At 37.5% G+C, this 16,204-nt stretch overlaps 1 protein-coding gene across 1 annotated transcript in view; it reads left to right on the top strand.

Annotated features, from left to right (window-relative positions):
- The window catches only part of VKORC1L1 (vitamin K epoxide reductase complex subunit 1 like 1), a 72,787-nt gene that overhangs the window by 52,099 nt on the left and 4,484 nt on the right, over positions 1 to 16,204 (top strand). The window contains exon 2 of the mRNA XM_036907935.2: positions 12,178 to 12,287. Within this exon, the coding sequence (XP_036763830.1) occupies positions 12,178 to 12,287 (110 nt within the window). The remainder of the gene's footprint in view (positions 1 to 12,177; positions 12,288 to 16,204) is intronic.

Genomic DNA, 16,204 nt, shown 5'->3' on the forward strand with positions numbered 1-16,204 from the left:
CAGTGCTGTGATGAGCACCCTTGTTCATACTTATGTAAATCTGTATATCATTGATTATTTTCTATATTCCTAGAAGAGGAATTGTTAAATTTATCTCTAGGAAATTGTACCAATTTATGCTCCCTTTAGAGTGCATAGCAGTGCCAGTCTATCCTCATCCTTGTCCACATATAGTGTTGGTTGAATATTGCCAATCAGATTTTTTTTTTAATTGTAGGTAACATGATTTCCTTCCTGAATGTTTGTAGGATACTGTCTTTATCTTTGAAATTTGCAAAATCTACCAGAATCTTGATATTAAATTTGGCTAACATGCAGAATGTGTACATTTATTTTTCCTTCCCTCCTTCCTTCTTCAGCAGTTAATTTCCATTTCTTTGGTTGTTCCTTCAGCTTCATTTGTTCTGGAATATGAACTTCCCATGTCTGTCATGCTCAGTATTGTCTCCTCAGTGCCTGGCTATAGTATACTGTATGCTCAATAAGTTTGTCTAAAGAAGAAATACTGTTTTTTCTTTCTACAACTCTTGTAATTGGTACGGTCGAACTGTATAATATGCCCAACATTCTTTTATTTATCTTAAGTCTATTTTGTCCTTTTAATTAGAGTTGTGGGATGATTTATCCATTTACGTTTTTGTGGCACTACTTTTTGTTTGGTAATATTTCATCTGCTATTCACTGCTTCTGTCGCTGTTTAAATTTGGGAAGTCATGTTTTTCATCTCTAAAATCTTTTCATCTATATGAAATTTTTTCTCATTTTATATTACTCCCACTTTGTGATGGTTTACATATGCAGAATTCTTGAGTTCTTTTAAAACATTAAGTAATATGCATTTTATTATTTTCCCCTCAGTTTACACCAGCTATTTGAGACTGTCAGATTTTTATCTTTTTTTCAGCTCTAAGGTATTTTAATTTCAATAGGTAGTGTGTTTTAAAACATTTTAGGGCTGGGAAAATGGAGTGTCCATTTGTTTATTACTTTTGTCATTTGTTCCTTTACCTCCACCACCTGGACACACAATTCAAATGTATCTATTAACAAGATTTTTAGTAGTAGAAAGTTAGGATTCAAGAGTTTTTATTTGCAAGGATTGCCATGTGGTGGTAGTACCCTCAATAACATCTATTTGTTGAACATTTTTTGAGACACCAAAAGGTGGAGAATTGGATCAAAGGAAGTTTGAACGTAAACTACCAGCTTTTGAGAGGACCACAGAAGCGAAACTTGGAAGAATTAGAGTTATTCGTCTTTCCTTAATTACTTACACTTAGGAATTTGGCCCTGGGCTCCCAAACATGAATGAGAGTTCCTGTTCTCAAGAAGTCCTGTCCAATGCCAGACACAGATACATAAACAAAATTAAGTAAAACAGGGTGGTGGTGTACCAGGTAAAAGAGATCCATAATTCGTGGCTAATGTTTTCTATTGAGAGAGGGCAGCAGAGGTTTATGCAGACTGAAGAAGATTTGAAATTGCATTTTGGAGTAATAGACTTTAACCTAGTATGACTAAAAAAGTTACAAAGCAATATGTAAGGTTCTTTTTCTTTTGATGAGAGTCCTTTTATGGGGTGGAAAATGAGACCAATGTATTGACTCAGGTGATTTGAAGGAAAGTGGGACTGAGCAACAAAGTGCTTGGCAGTGAACCTCAGTTTTGCACATATAACTGCTAGAATCCTCATTCCTTTTTACATTGAATGTGAAATTAATCATTAAAAACTTAAAATGGAGGTTTAACTTTTTTTCCTCATACCTGAATACTATTCAGGGTAGCAGCATTTCTGATGGCCTCAGGCATTTTCTTTCCCAGCACTGATTACTGTCTTGAAAGAGGGACTTAGATATGCTTTCATATTCCAGAATGACCCACATTAGACTTTCCAGTGTTCAGTTTTTATTACTGGCAGTATATGCCATGATGAATACTACAGGTTTTCTTTTGTTTTAATCATGGTAGAAAGATCTAATATTTTCATTTATATTAGCAAGGCTAATGATCTACAAATCTCTGAGCCAGATGTTTAATTATCTTTTAAATTCAAATTTCCTTAAACTTCACGGAGTTTGAGATTACAATTACAACATTCAGATATTTTCAGAGACAATTTTGTTCAGTTTACCTAAGCTAGATAGGTTTTGTTTTAAGAGAATCTTCCTTTATCATTTCCCCCATCAAAAAGAACCATTTCAATGGCTGGAACGCTGGATTAAATACGAAAATGTGTTCTAGTCTGGGCTGTCATTTACTGTGAAAACAGGCAAGCAGTGTATCAGACCTCTGAACTCCTCTCATACATGGTGGCCACAACTACTCTGCACATGACCAACAATCAGTAAAGACATTTTCCTGTATCTGAAAAATTTCCAAATACTTAAAAATTTAGGTTTACTTCAAGTGTTCACAAAAATTCATTTAGTAGAGATTTCAGAATTTATGTGGATTTACTCCCTTGAGTAATCATCAACTGAAGAATTTTCAAAACATCAAAATAACTGAAGATTTATGAAAACTACATGTATAGTCAGTTACAGTGAATTTTTCTTTTATACTCTAAACTTATTTTATAATTATATCTAAAGTTATGAAATAGCAATTACATGGGTTATTTTATTATTTTTTCTATTAAGGTATCACTGATAAACACTTATGAAGGTTTCACATGAAGAAAATTGAGGTTACTATATTCATCCATATTCTCAAGTCCCCCCAATACCCCACTGAGTCACTGTTCATCAGTGTAAGATGCCATAGAGTCATTACTTGTCTTCTCTGTGCTACACTGTCATCCCCATGAGCCCCCCTGCCAACACCATGCATACCAATCATAATACTCTTCAATCCCCTTCTCCCTCTTTTCCCAACCATCCACCCCCACCACTACCCTTTGGTAACTGCTAGTCCCTTCTTGGAGTCTGGGAGTCTGCTGCTGTTTTCCTTCATTTTTCTTTGTTATACTCTACAAATGAGTGAAATCATTTATCTTTCTCCACCTGGCTATTTCACTGAGCATAGTACCCTTTAGCTCCATCCATGTTGTAAATGGTAGGATTTGTTTTCTTCTTATGGCTGAATAATATTCCATTGTGTATATGTACCACACCTTCTTTATCCATTCATTTACTGATGGACACAGGTTGCTTCCATATCGTGGCTATTGTAAATAGTGCTGCAAAAAACATAGGGGTACATATGTCTTTTTGAATCTGGGATCTTGTTTTCTTTGGGTAAATTCCTAGGAGTGGAATTGCTGGGTAAAATCGCATTTCTATTTTTAGTTTTTTGAGGGAACTCCACATTGCTTTCCGCAATGGTTGAATTAATTTACATTCCCACCAACAGTGTAGGAGGGTTCCCCTTTCTCTGCATCCTCACCAACATTTGTTGTTGTTTGTGCTTTGGATGGTGGCCATCCTTACTGGTGTGAGGTGATATCTCATTGTGGTTTTAATTCGCATTTCCCTAATAATTAGCAATGTGGAACATCTTTTCAGGTGCCTGTTGGCCGTCTAAATTACTTCTTTGGAGGACTGTCTATTCATATCCTCCACCCATTCTTTAATCAGGTTATTTGCTTTTTGTTTGTTGAGGTGTGTGAGCTCTTTATATATTTTGGATGTTAACCCCTTGTCGGATAAATTGTTTACAGATATGTTCTCCCATACTGTACGATGCTGTTTTGTTCTACTGATGGTATCCTTTGCTGTACAGAAGCTTTTTAGTTTGATGTAGTCCCATTTGTTCATTTTTGCTCTTGTTTCCCTTGCCCAAGCAGATGTGTTCAGAAAAAAGTTGCTCATGTTTATACTGAAGAGATTTTTGCCTATGTTTTCCTCTAAGAGTTTAATGGTTTCATGACTTACATACAGGTTTTTGATCCATTTGAGTTTACTTTTGTTTATGGGGTTAGACAATAATCCAGTTTCTTTATCTCTCATGTAATTGTCCAGTTTTGCCAACGCCAGCTGTTGAAAGAGGCTGTCATTTCCCTATTGTATATCCATGGCTCCTTTATCATATTAATTGACCATATATTATTGGGTTTATATTGGGGCTCTCTAGTCTGTTCCATTGATATATGGGTCTGTTCTTGTGCCAGTACCAAATTGTCTTGATTACTGTGGCTTTGTAGTAGAGTTTGAAGTCAGGGAGCGTAATCTCCCCAGCTTTATTCTTCCTTCTCAGGATTTCTTTGGCTATTTGGGGTCTTTTGTAGTTCCATATGGATTTTTATTTATTTTATTTTGGTATCATTAATCTAAAATTACATGAGGAACATTATGCTTACTAGACTCCCCCCATCACCAAGTGCCCTCCACATACCCAACTAGAGTCACTGTCCATCAGAGTAGTAAGATGCTATAGAATCACTACTTGTCTTCTCTGTGTTGGTCAGCCCTCCGCGTGCCCCCTCCGTACATTATGCCTGCTAATAGTAATGCCCATCCCCTTTTTTTCCCCCTTATCCGTCCCTTCCCACCCATCCTTCCCAGTCCCTTTCCCTTTGGTAACTGTCAGTCCATTCTTGGGTTCTATGAGTCTGCTGCTGTTTCGCTCCTTCGGTTTTTTCTTTATTCTTATACTCCACAGATGAGTGAAATCATTTGATACTTGTCTTTCTCCACCTGGCTTATTTCACTGAGCATAATACCCTCTAGCTCCATCCATGTTGTTGCAAATGATAAGATTTGTTTTCTTCTTATGGCTGAATAATATTCCATTGTGTGTATGTACCACATCTTCTTTATCCATTCATCTACTGATGGAATTTAGGTTGCTTCCATTTATTGGCTATTGTAAACAGTGCTGCAGTAAACATACGGGTGCATATGTCTTTTTCAAACTGGGCTGCTGCATTCTTAGGGTAAACTCCTAGGAGTGGAATTCCTGGGTCAAATGGTATTTCTATTTTTAGTTTTTTTGAGGAACCTCCATGCTGCTTTCCACAATGGTTGAACTAATTTACATTCCCACCAGCAATGGAGTAGGGTTCCCCTTTCTCCACATCCTTGCCAACATTTCTTGTTTGTGTTTTGAATGGTGGCCATCCTTACTGGTGTGAGGTGATATCTCATTGTGGTTTTAATTTGCATTTCTCTGATAACTAGTGATGTGGAGCATCTTTTCATATGCCTGTTGGCCATCTGAATTTCTTCTTTGGAGAAGTGTCTGTTCAGCTCCTCTGCCCTTTTTTAAATTGGATTATTTGCTGAGATGCATGAACTCTCTATATATTTTGGATGTCAACCCTTTATCAGATCTGTCATTTATGCATATATGCTTCCATACTGTAGGCTGCCTTTTTGTTCTATTGATGGTGTCCTTTGCTGTACAGAGCTTTTCAGCTTGATACAGTCCCACTTGTTCATTTTTGCTTTTGTTTTCCTTGCCCGGGTAGATATGTTCATGAAGAAGTCTGTCATGTTTATGTCCAAGAGATTTTTGCCTATGTCTTTTTCTAAGAGTTTTATGGTTTGATGACTTACATTCAGGTCTTTGATCCATTTTGAATTTGCTTTTGTGTATGGGGTTAGACAATGATCCAGTTTCATTCTCTTACATGTAGCTGTCCAATTTTGCCAACACCAACTGTTGAAGAGGCTGTCATTTCCCCATTGTATATCCATGGCTCCTTTATCGTATATTAATTGACCATATATGTTTGGGTTAATATCTGGGGTCTCTATTCTGTTCCACCGGTCTGTGGGTCTGTTCTAGTGCCAGTACCAAATTGTCTTGATTACTGTGGCTTTGTGGTAGAGCTTGAAATTGGGGAGCGAGATCCCTCCCACTTTATTCTTCCTTCTCAGGATTGCTTTGGCTATTACGTGACTTTTGTGGTTCAATATGAATTTTAGAACTATTTGTTCCACTTCGTTGAAGAATGCTGTTGGTATTTTGATAGGGATTGCAATGAATCTGTAGATTGCTTTAGGCAGGATGGCCATTTTGACTTCATTAATTCTTCCTAGCCAAGAGCATGGGATGAGTTTTCATTTGTTAGTGTGCTCTTTAATTTCTCTTCTTGTAGTTTTCAGGGTATAGGTCTTTCACTTCGTTGGTTAGGTTTATTCCTAAGTATTTTATTCTTTTTGATGCAATTGTGAATGGAATTGTTTTCCTCATTTCTCTTTCTGGTAGCTCATCATTAGTGTATAGGAGAGCAACAGATTTCTGTGTATTAATTTTGTATCCTGGAACTTTGCTGGACTCAGATTATTCTAGTAACTTTGGACTGAAGTCTTCAGGGATTTTTATGTACAATATCATGTCATCTGTGAATAGTGACAGTTTGACTTCTTCTTTACCAGTCTGGATGCCTTGTATTTCTTTGTTTTGTCTGATTGCAGTGGCTAGGAACTCCAGTACTAGGTTGAATAACAGTGGGGAGAGTGGGCATCCATGTCTTGTTCCCGCTCTTAAGTGAAAAGCTTTCAGCTTCTCACTGTTAACTATGATGTTGGCTGTGGGTTTGTCATATATGGCCTTTATTATGTTGAGGTACTTGCCCTCTATACCCATTTTTTAAGAGTTTTTATTATGAATGGATGATGAATTTTGTCAAATGCTTTTACAGCAGCTATGGAAATGAACATGTGGTTTTTGTCCTTTTTGTTTATGTGGTGGATGATGTTGATGGATTTTCAAATGTTGTACCATCCTTGCATCCCTGAGATGCATCCCACCCAATCATGGTGTATGATCCTCTTGATGTATTTTTGAATTCTGTTTGCTAATATTTTATTGAGAATTTTTGCATCTATATTCATCAGAGATACTCATCTGTAATTTTCTTTTTTTGTGGTGTCTGCCTGGTTTTGGTATTAGTTTGATGCTGGCTTCATAGAATGAGTTTGGAAGTATTCTGTCCTCTTCCATTTTTTGGAAAACTTTAAGGAGAATGGGTATTTGTCTTCTCTGTATGTCTGATAAAATTCTGCGGTAAATCCATCTGGCTTGGGGGTTTTGTTCTTGGGTAGTTTTTGATTACCGATTCAATTTCATTGCTGGTAATTGGTCTGTTTAGATTTTCTGTTTCTTCCTTGGTTGGTTTTGGAAGGTTCTATTTTTCTGGGAGGTTGTCCATTTCTTCAGGTTTTCCAGCTTGTTAGCATATAGGTTTTCATAGTATTCTCTAATTATTCTTTGTATTTTTATGGGGTCCGTCATTATTTTTCCTTTCTCATTTCTGATTCTGTAGATGTGTGTAGATTCTCCTTTTCTCTTAATAAGTCGGTCTAGGAGTTTATCTATTGTGTTTATTCCTTGTATTGATTTTTTTTTATTGTTGTATTTTTCAATTTAGTTTATTTCTTCTCTGATCTTTATTATGTCCCTCCTCCTTCTGACTTTGGGCCTCATTTTTTCTTTTTCCAGTTTCAATAATTGTAACTTTAGACTATTCTTTTGGGATTGTTCTTCCTTCTTTAAGTAGGCCTGGATTGCAATATACATTCCTCTTAGAACTGCCTTTGCTGCATCCCACAGAAGTTGGGATGCTGTGTTGCTGTTGTCATTTGTCTCCATAAATTGCTTTATCTCTGTTTTAATTTTGTCATTGATCCGATGATTATTTAGGAGCATGTTATTAAGCCTCTACGTGTTTGTGAGCATTTTCATTTTCTTTGTACAATTTATTTCTATTTATATACCTCTGTGATCAAAGAAGTTGGTTGGTAGAATTTCAGTCTTTTTGAATTTACTGATGTTCTTTTTGTGGCCTACTATGTGTTCTATTCTGTAAAATGTTTCATGTGCACTTGAGAAGAATGTGTATCCTGCTGCTTTTGGGTGTAGAGTTCTGTAGATGTCTGTTAGGTCCATGTGTTCTAGTGTGTTGTTCAGTGTCTCTGTGTCCCTACTTATTTTCTGTCAGGTTGATCTGTCCTTTGGAGTGAGTGGTGTGTTGAAGTCTCCTAGATGAATGCATTGCATTCTGTTTCCTCCTTTAATTCTGTTAGTATTTGTTTCACAAATGTTGGTGCTCCTGTGTTGTGTGCTTATATATTCATAATGGTTATATGTCCTTGTTGGACTGATCCCTTTATCATTATGTCATATCCTTCTTTATCTCTTGTTACTTTGTTTTGAAGTCTGTTTTGTCTAAGTACTGCAACACCTACTCTTTTCTCCCTAATGTTTGCATGAAATAACTTTTTCCATCCCTTCACTTTTATTCTGTGTATGTCTTTGGGTTTGAGGTGAGTCTCTTGTAAGCAGCATATAGACGGGTCTTGCTTTTTTATCCATTCTATTACTCTGTGTCTTTTGACTGGTGCATTCAGTCCATTTACATTTAGGGTTTTTATTGAAAGATATGTACTTATTGCCATTACAGGCTTTAGATTCGTGGTTACCAAAGGTTCAAGGTTAGCTTCTTTAGTATCTTATTGCATAACTTAGCTTGCTTATTGAGCTATTATAGACACTGTCTGGTGATTCTTTATTTCTCTCCCTTCTTATTCCTCCTCCTCCATTCTTTATATGTTGGGTGTTTTATTCTGTGCTCTTCTGTGTTTCCTTTAACTGCTTCTGTGGGTAGTTGGTTTTATTTTTTGCCTTTAGTTAGTATTTGGTTGGTCTGCTTTCTTTGGTGTGATTTTATTTTCTCTGGTGACATCTGTTTAGCCTTAGGAGTGCCCCCATCTAGAGCAGTCCCTCTAAAATACCCTGTAGATGTGGTCTGTGGGAGGCAAATTCCCTGAACTTTTGCTTGTCTGGGAATTGTTTAATCCGTCCTTCATATTTAAATGATAATCGTGCTGGATACAGTATTCTTGGTTCAAGGCCCTTCTGTTTCATTGCATTAAATATGTCATGCCATTCTCTTCTGGCCTGTAAGGTTTCTGTTGAGAAGTCTGATGATAGCCTGATGGGTTTTCCTTTGTAGGTGACCTTTTTCCTCTCTCTAGCTGCCTTTAAAACTCTGTCCTTGTCCTTGATCTTTGCCATTCTAATTATTTTGTGTCGTGGTGTTGTCCTCCTTGGGTCCCTTCTGTTGGGAGTTCTGTGTACGTCTGTGGTCTGAACGATTATTTCCTCCCCCATCTTGGGGAAGTTTTCAGCAATTATTTCTTCAAATACACTTTCTACCCCTTTTCTCTCTTCTTCTTCTTCTGGTACCCCTGTAATGCGGATATTGTTCATTTTGGATTGATCACACAGTTCTCTTAATATTGTTTCATTCCTGGAGATCCTTTTATCTCTCTCTATGTCAGCTTCTATGCATTCATGTTCTCTGGTTACTATTCCAACAATGGCCTCTTGCATCTTATCCATTCTGCTTATAAATCCTTCCAGAGATTGTTTCATTTCTGTAATTTCCTTCCGGATGTCATCCCTTAGCTCTTGCATATTTCTCTGCAGCTCCACTAGCATAGTTGTGACCTTTATTTTGAATTCTTTTTCAGGGAGATTGGTTAGGTCTATCTCCCCAGATTCCTTCTCAGGGGAGGATGTCTGGGTTAGTCTGGTCTGTATCAAATTCTTCTGCCTTTTCATGGCAATATAGGTAGTTGTGGGGAGCTGGCGCTTGTGTTGGCTGGGAGAACGTCCCTTCTTGCTTGTTTGTCACCTTCTTTTCCTGGGAGAATGGCGACCCCTAGCAGCTTGTGCTGGGCAGGTGCTCGCAGACGGGGTTTCTTAGTCTTGCCCACCCGCAGTGAGAGAATCTCTGCTGTGCTGCTGTGGGAGTGGCCAGCCTCAGGCTGCTGCTCAACTATGGCAGAGCAGCATCGGAGGGGAAACAGGCAGTAGGCTGTTTATCTCTGTGAGGGGCCTCTGAGCTGCATTGCCGCCCAGGGGGTTGGGGTGCACGGAGTTCCCCGAGATTCCCAGCTGCTGGGCTAAGTGCCCCGGGACGTTTCCGTCCAGCTGCGGGGTCTCTGTCCCTTTAAGTCTTTCAAAATCACTCGCTTTTCTTTGTCCCAGGGGCGCCGGCTGAGGGGACCCACTCGCAGGTTTTGCTGTCCCGTTTCCCTAGTATCCAGCACCCCATGCACTGTGTGTCTGCGTTCCCAGTGTGGATGGCTGGGGCTGGGTGTTTAGCAGTCCTGGGCTTCCTCTCCCTCCCCGCTCCAACTCCTCTCCTCCTGCTGGGAGCTGGGGTGAGGGGCGCTCGGGTCCTGCCTGGCCGTGGCTTGTATCTTACCCCCTTTGGGATGCACTGGGTTCTCACAGGTGTAGATGTAATCTGCCTGTTGTCCTGTATCTTCTGGTCTCTCTTTTAGGGATTCTTGTATTTGTTGTATTTTCAAAAATATATATGGTTTTGGGAGGAGATTTCTGCTACTCTACTCACACTGCCATCTTGGGTCTGCCCCATGACTTACATTTGAATCCCTACTTGAGATGAGCGGGGCTAAGTTTATGACTGCATATAGTTTCTCCCTGGGTATATTCTTGCCCTCCTTCAATATGTTCTTTACACAAAAGTCAAGAGCTATCGTAAGTAGGCTTATATTAATCTCCTATATAGAAGCCACAAATGTCTTCCCATTGTACTTAAAATAAAATTCAAAGTCTTCCTCATGGCTACAAACAAGGTTGTAAAAAATGGAGATGATTGGATACATGCTCATTCTCTTGTCACTCTCGTCTCATCACCGTGCCAGCTCTGGCAGCCTCCTTTGGCACACTCATAGCTCAGTCCTGCCGCAAGGCCTTGGTACTGCCATTCCTCATAAGACTGGCTGCTTTTCATCATTCAGGATTTAATTCAAATTTCCTGAAAAAAGCCTTCCCTGACCATCTAGCTTAGAGCTGCTCCCTCCATCCCTTCGCCATCTACAGCAGTGGTGCTGAGTGTGGTCCTCAGACCAGAATCAAGAGGAGCGTTTCGTTTTGTTTTGTTTTGAAATGCAGTGAGGCCCTGCCACAGACCTGCTGAAGTAAAGTCTGCATTTTAGCAATACCCCAAGGTCACTGTCCTTTTACATTTTCAGAGGCTCTGATCTAGAATAGCTCTCTCAGTTTTCCTGTGTATCTGTTAATAGGCTTGTCCATCTCTGACTGTAAGTCATTTGTCTACTTGTTTATTACTGCTCCTCCTAAATGGAATATGAGCTCCACAAGCGTACTACCTGGTCTAATTTCTTTGCTCCTAGGTCCCAGCACCTGACCCATTATCTGCACCTAGAACATGCTCAATAAGTATTTGATGTGTAAAAGAATACATCAATATGATGTAGAGTAATTTGTGTTCCTTGAAGTGTATAACTCTACAATAAAAAACTTTGTGCCTTTCATTTGTAAACCAGGTTTTATTATCTACCAACATCATCATTATGAAGAGGTTTCATTCTACTTGGATACTGAATACTATTAAAGTAGTGTGACTAATAAAGAATCACCAGTTTATCCTTGTTTACAGGTAGTGTGTCTTCAGAACCAAAGGTTATGTTTTATCGAGTGCTTTGCCAGAGACTTAAAAAACTATGACCAGTTGTTCTGTTTCTGGTATTTTAAAAAGCACTCTCATTCAGGCTTAAAGTTATCTTCAAAGGTTTTTATCCAATCCTTAGTTTGATAATCATATCAAATCTTACTTAATCAGTAACCTTTTTTAAAAAATAAAATAAGATTCTGAAAATGTTAAGTCAAATGCTAAATTTGAAGTTAAACTGCAAATAAAAACTGATGGGGCAAGTAATATACTCGAGATATGATTTTAGGAAAGACATATAGTTGCCGATATTCTACACTTAAATATATTGTTCCCAGGATGTATTTCCTAATGCATATCCTGGTGGAATTTGTCAAGAACCAAAATTTCAGTGTACACTTTGAAGAAATAGGATAGCTTACATTAATGGCTATAAACTGGGGATGATTTTGCCCCCAGGGACATCTGGCAGTGGCTGAAGTTTCTGTTCATCACAACTGGCAGGGGGTACTACTGTCATCTAGAGACTGCTAAACATTCTGTGATGTACTGAGCAGCTGCTAAAGGGACCTGGCTTAAATTGAGAGAACTCTTCCTCTGCAAATACTAATGTCACCAGAAAAAGAATACTTTGTCCTGTCTTTTGGAAAAGAGAATATATGTAAATTGATGACTTGAGAGATTTGGATAGGTATATTGGCGTGGCATTCTCAAGATCTTTACATTTTTTATTTTAAATAGGAAAACTCAAATACGTAGGGTTACTGATTTTCTTTATTTTACAGATGGGGTCGAGGATTTGGTCTTTTGGGTTCCATTTTTGGAAAGGATGGTGTATTAAACCAGCCAAACAGTGTCTTCGGACTTATATTTTATATACTACAGTTATTACTTGGTAAGTATAGCATACAAAAATAAGATTGTTTGTTATATTCCATTTCGCACTTTGTCTTTGCCCTGAAGTGTGTCTTTATATTAAATAAAACCACATGTTAATGATAGAACCACTAGTTTGTAGCACATTTTTGTGTTGTGAAAACTTGGTTCACTGAAATTTTAATGATGCAAATGCTGAACATGGTATCTGGTGGTGTTTAATCAGGGATAACAGCATCCATGATGTCCAGAAAAACCAGTTCCATTCAGGGAAATTATTACTTTTATCTTCCCTGGGAACCTTTTTCCTTAACATTTTGTATACTATAGCTATTTTTAAATAGCATGCACTGAGAAAACTTTAATAAACAATATTCATAATTCCATTACCTTTACATAGCCAGTTTCCACTGCCTTCTTTCTTCACTGAATTTTATGTGAACTCTTATGCTGTCTGCCCTCTTAAGTGTTTTGTTATTATTGACATCAAGGCTTTATTCTAAATAATGGTGCAGTGTCAACCTTGTTTAAGGTTCCTGTCACACATACCCTTCCCTCTTTGAATTATTTCCACAAAATAAATTACCAGACATGGGATAAATGAGTCAAAACAGATTTTTGTTACAAATTTTAACTGCTTTCCCCACAATTGTCAGATTTCCCTGAAGCTTCATTCACCTTCATTTTTTAAAGTGTTTTCTGTAAAATTTCTAATTTAATAATTACATACTAGTAGCCATTATTTTAATTCTACTATATTTTAATTTAGTTAGTGGGATCCTGATAATAGTCCATTTTGATATTTGTTACATTTTACCCATTTTTTTTGTATACAAGTTTTTATACTGTCAGTTAGATCCACCCATTTTTGCCCTTACATTTCAGTTAATATTTTATCCTATTACCTGCCAGCTTCTCTGTGCTCCTCTATATAGGTGAAGGTGATTAGTTATGAGCCTTAATTTTTCTCAATAGTCCTATCAAGTTTGTCCAATTTCATATCTGTATATCTTGTAGAAACACAAAAATACATACAAGCATATTCATAGCAGTACAGTTTAAAATAGCAAAAAATTGGAAGTAGCTTAGCAAAAGATGATGGTTGAATAAATTAGATTAAATCTGTACTAGAAAAAAACTACATAGCCATTAAAGGAAAAAGTAGGTCTGCATGTATGTCCTGGAAAGATCAAGACATAGTTTAGTAAAAAAATCTAATTGTGGTATAACAGATATGGGATAACTATATGTTTATAAATATGTATATAAATGCATAGAAAAGAGTCTGGTGGTTAGAGGCTGGGGGTGAGACTTTCACTTCTTATTCCATTTATTTGTTTTGTTTGGATTTCTAGAGAGTATAAAGTATGAGCCCAAGTTAAAATAGCCTAAGAAATGTTTTTGACTATCAACTTTGGGAGATAGAGGTAGAACAAATTTCTACTTGCAATATTTAATTTCATTTCATTATATACACATTTTCAATCATGTTCATCATGTGTTTTCTATGCACATTTTATGCATTCACATGCATTTTTAATGTCAGTGCCTTTACCATTGAAGACACACTTGAACTCATCTAACAGTTTTCCAGAGCACGTCCTCTTCACTCCCTTCTAAGTGTTTGAGATACAGTATTTTTTATTTAATTTTCAATAGGCAATACATTCACATGGTTCCAAAGTAAAAAGTATAAAATGCAATACAGTGAAAGGTTGATCTCACTTTTGTCACCAGCTGCCCACTTCCCAGTGCCTATCATTCCTGACTGGTAGCTTGGTGTTATAGTTTCTTTAAACATAAGCAAAAATATACAATCACAGTTTACCCTTGAACAACATGCATTTGAGTTGCACCGGTCCACTTATATATGGATTTTTTTCAATAAATATATTAAGAAATTTTGGGGAGATTTGCAACAATTTGAAAATTTTTCTCTAGCTTACTTTATTGTAAGAATACAGTATATAAATACATACAACATACAAAATATTTGTTAATTGTTTACATTTTCAGTAAGGTTTCTGGTCAACAACAGGCTATTAGTAGTTAAGTTTGGGAGGAGTCAAAAGTTTTACATAGATTGGATTTTCGATTGTGTAGGAAGTCAGTGCTCCTAAGCCCCTGTGCAAGGGTCAGCTGTCTATAATCTTAAATTTTCCTCTTTTTTAAAATATAAAAATGCAGATGCTCTACACACTGTTCTAGATACTTTTTTTTTGCTTGACTGATAGGTCTTGGTGATGTTTCCGTAGCAGAACATTAAGTGTCTTCATTCTTTTTTCACAGCTGCCAAGTATTCCATTGCTTGACTATACCATCATTTATTTACATTTCCAGCACATTTCAAATCCAATGGGACTTTTATCCCAAGCCACCATTAGGACAGGCTTGGTATAGTAATATTTAATTAAAAGCCAGTATTTATTTATAGGGCATTCTAAGTGCTTTTTACCTGTTAGCTCTTTTAATACACAACAGTCATAGGAGTTAGGAATGATTATTATCCCAGTTTCACAGTTAAAGAGTGGCTTAAAGAAAGTAAATAACTTGTCCATATCATTTTGAAACTAACTTTCTTAGATAAAATAAAGGTGACAGCATAAATTTTTGAAGTTTCAGATGTTTAGCATAGGTGAGATCAGCAAACTTCTTTAGTAATGGGCCAGCTGGAAAACAATTTAGGCTTTGCTGACTGTTGTAGCTACTCAACTCTGCCAGTCTAATGCAAAAGCAGCCATGGACATTAAGTAAATGAATGAGTGGGTCTGGATTCCGACAAATCTTTATTTACAAGAGCAAGTGAGTAGCCAGGCAGACTTGCCAGTCCCTGACATAAGTAACCCAACACATCTTAGTCTTGAAGATTCGAGCCTTGTTGAAGCATCATGCTCTAGTTCTGACTAGTCCCGTGGGCAAGCTGGGCCCCTGGGACTAGGCTGCAGCCCACAGGCAGCCAGTAGGCAGCAGGGGCTTCAGCTCAGTTAATCTCTTGAAACCTGTCACTACCTGTTCTTATTTTTTCTTGTTTCTGTTATCCATTAGTTGTTGGGTAGGAAGGTTAATATAATGTGCTCTGCTGTCTCCTCTCTCCTTGAAAATAAATACACGTTCTCAATACTGTTGAGTACAGGAAATTACCAAACAATACATGTGAAGATGTCAGATAGAATCAAGAATTCAGGCACGTTTTTGTCTTGAGAGCCCCAGCTTAGCACACATAACTGCCTTTTTTCTTGATCTGGTTTGACCCACATGTGGCCAACTGACCAAATGTGGTTTCTGTTATCCCCCAGCCTGAGCCCTTCCTGAAATGTTTATCACGATGTTTTTCCTTCTTCAGCAGCATGTTAGTGTGATCATCTCCATTATAGATTTTTTATAAATAATTTAATCTAAACATGGGAAAGTAAAGGCCAAAGGAAATGTGTCCAGCTTGGAGGAGAAGGTTGTGGTCCTCATACTCCCTTTTCCATTAGGAAATGTGGTTCTGTCAATTACAAATCAGCTTCATTGCATAATGTGAATGCAAGATGTGTATTTTCTTCTCATGCCTTAACTGAGGCTAGTGTATGAAATAAGAATACAGTTGACCCTTGACAACATGGGTTTGAACTGTGTGGATCCACTTGCAACTCTTTCAAAAAAATCATTGGAAAAATTTTTGGTGACTTGCAACAATTTGAAAAACCATTCTCTTTTCTCTGGCTTATTTTATTATGAGAATACAGTATATAATACATGTAACATAAAGTATGTGTTAATCAACTGCTTATGTTATCTGCCGACAGTAGGCTATTAGTAGTTTGGGGGGGTGTTTGTGCAGGGAATGGCACTCCTACACTCCCCTCCTACAACAGTGTTCAAGGGTTAACTGTATTTCATCTAGAATATTGACATGTCAAAAACATTGCAGCTATAAAACTGGGATGTGCA

The sequence above is a fragment of the Manis pentadactyla genome, chromosome 10 (assembly GCF_030020395.1).
Source record: "Manis pentadactyla isolate mManPen7 chromosome 10, mManPen7.hap1, whole genome shotgun sequence".
In the NCBI taxonomy this organism is placed as follows: Eukaryota; Metazoa; Chordata; class Mammalia; order Pholidota; family Manidae; genus Manis; species Manis pentadactyla.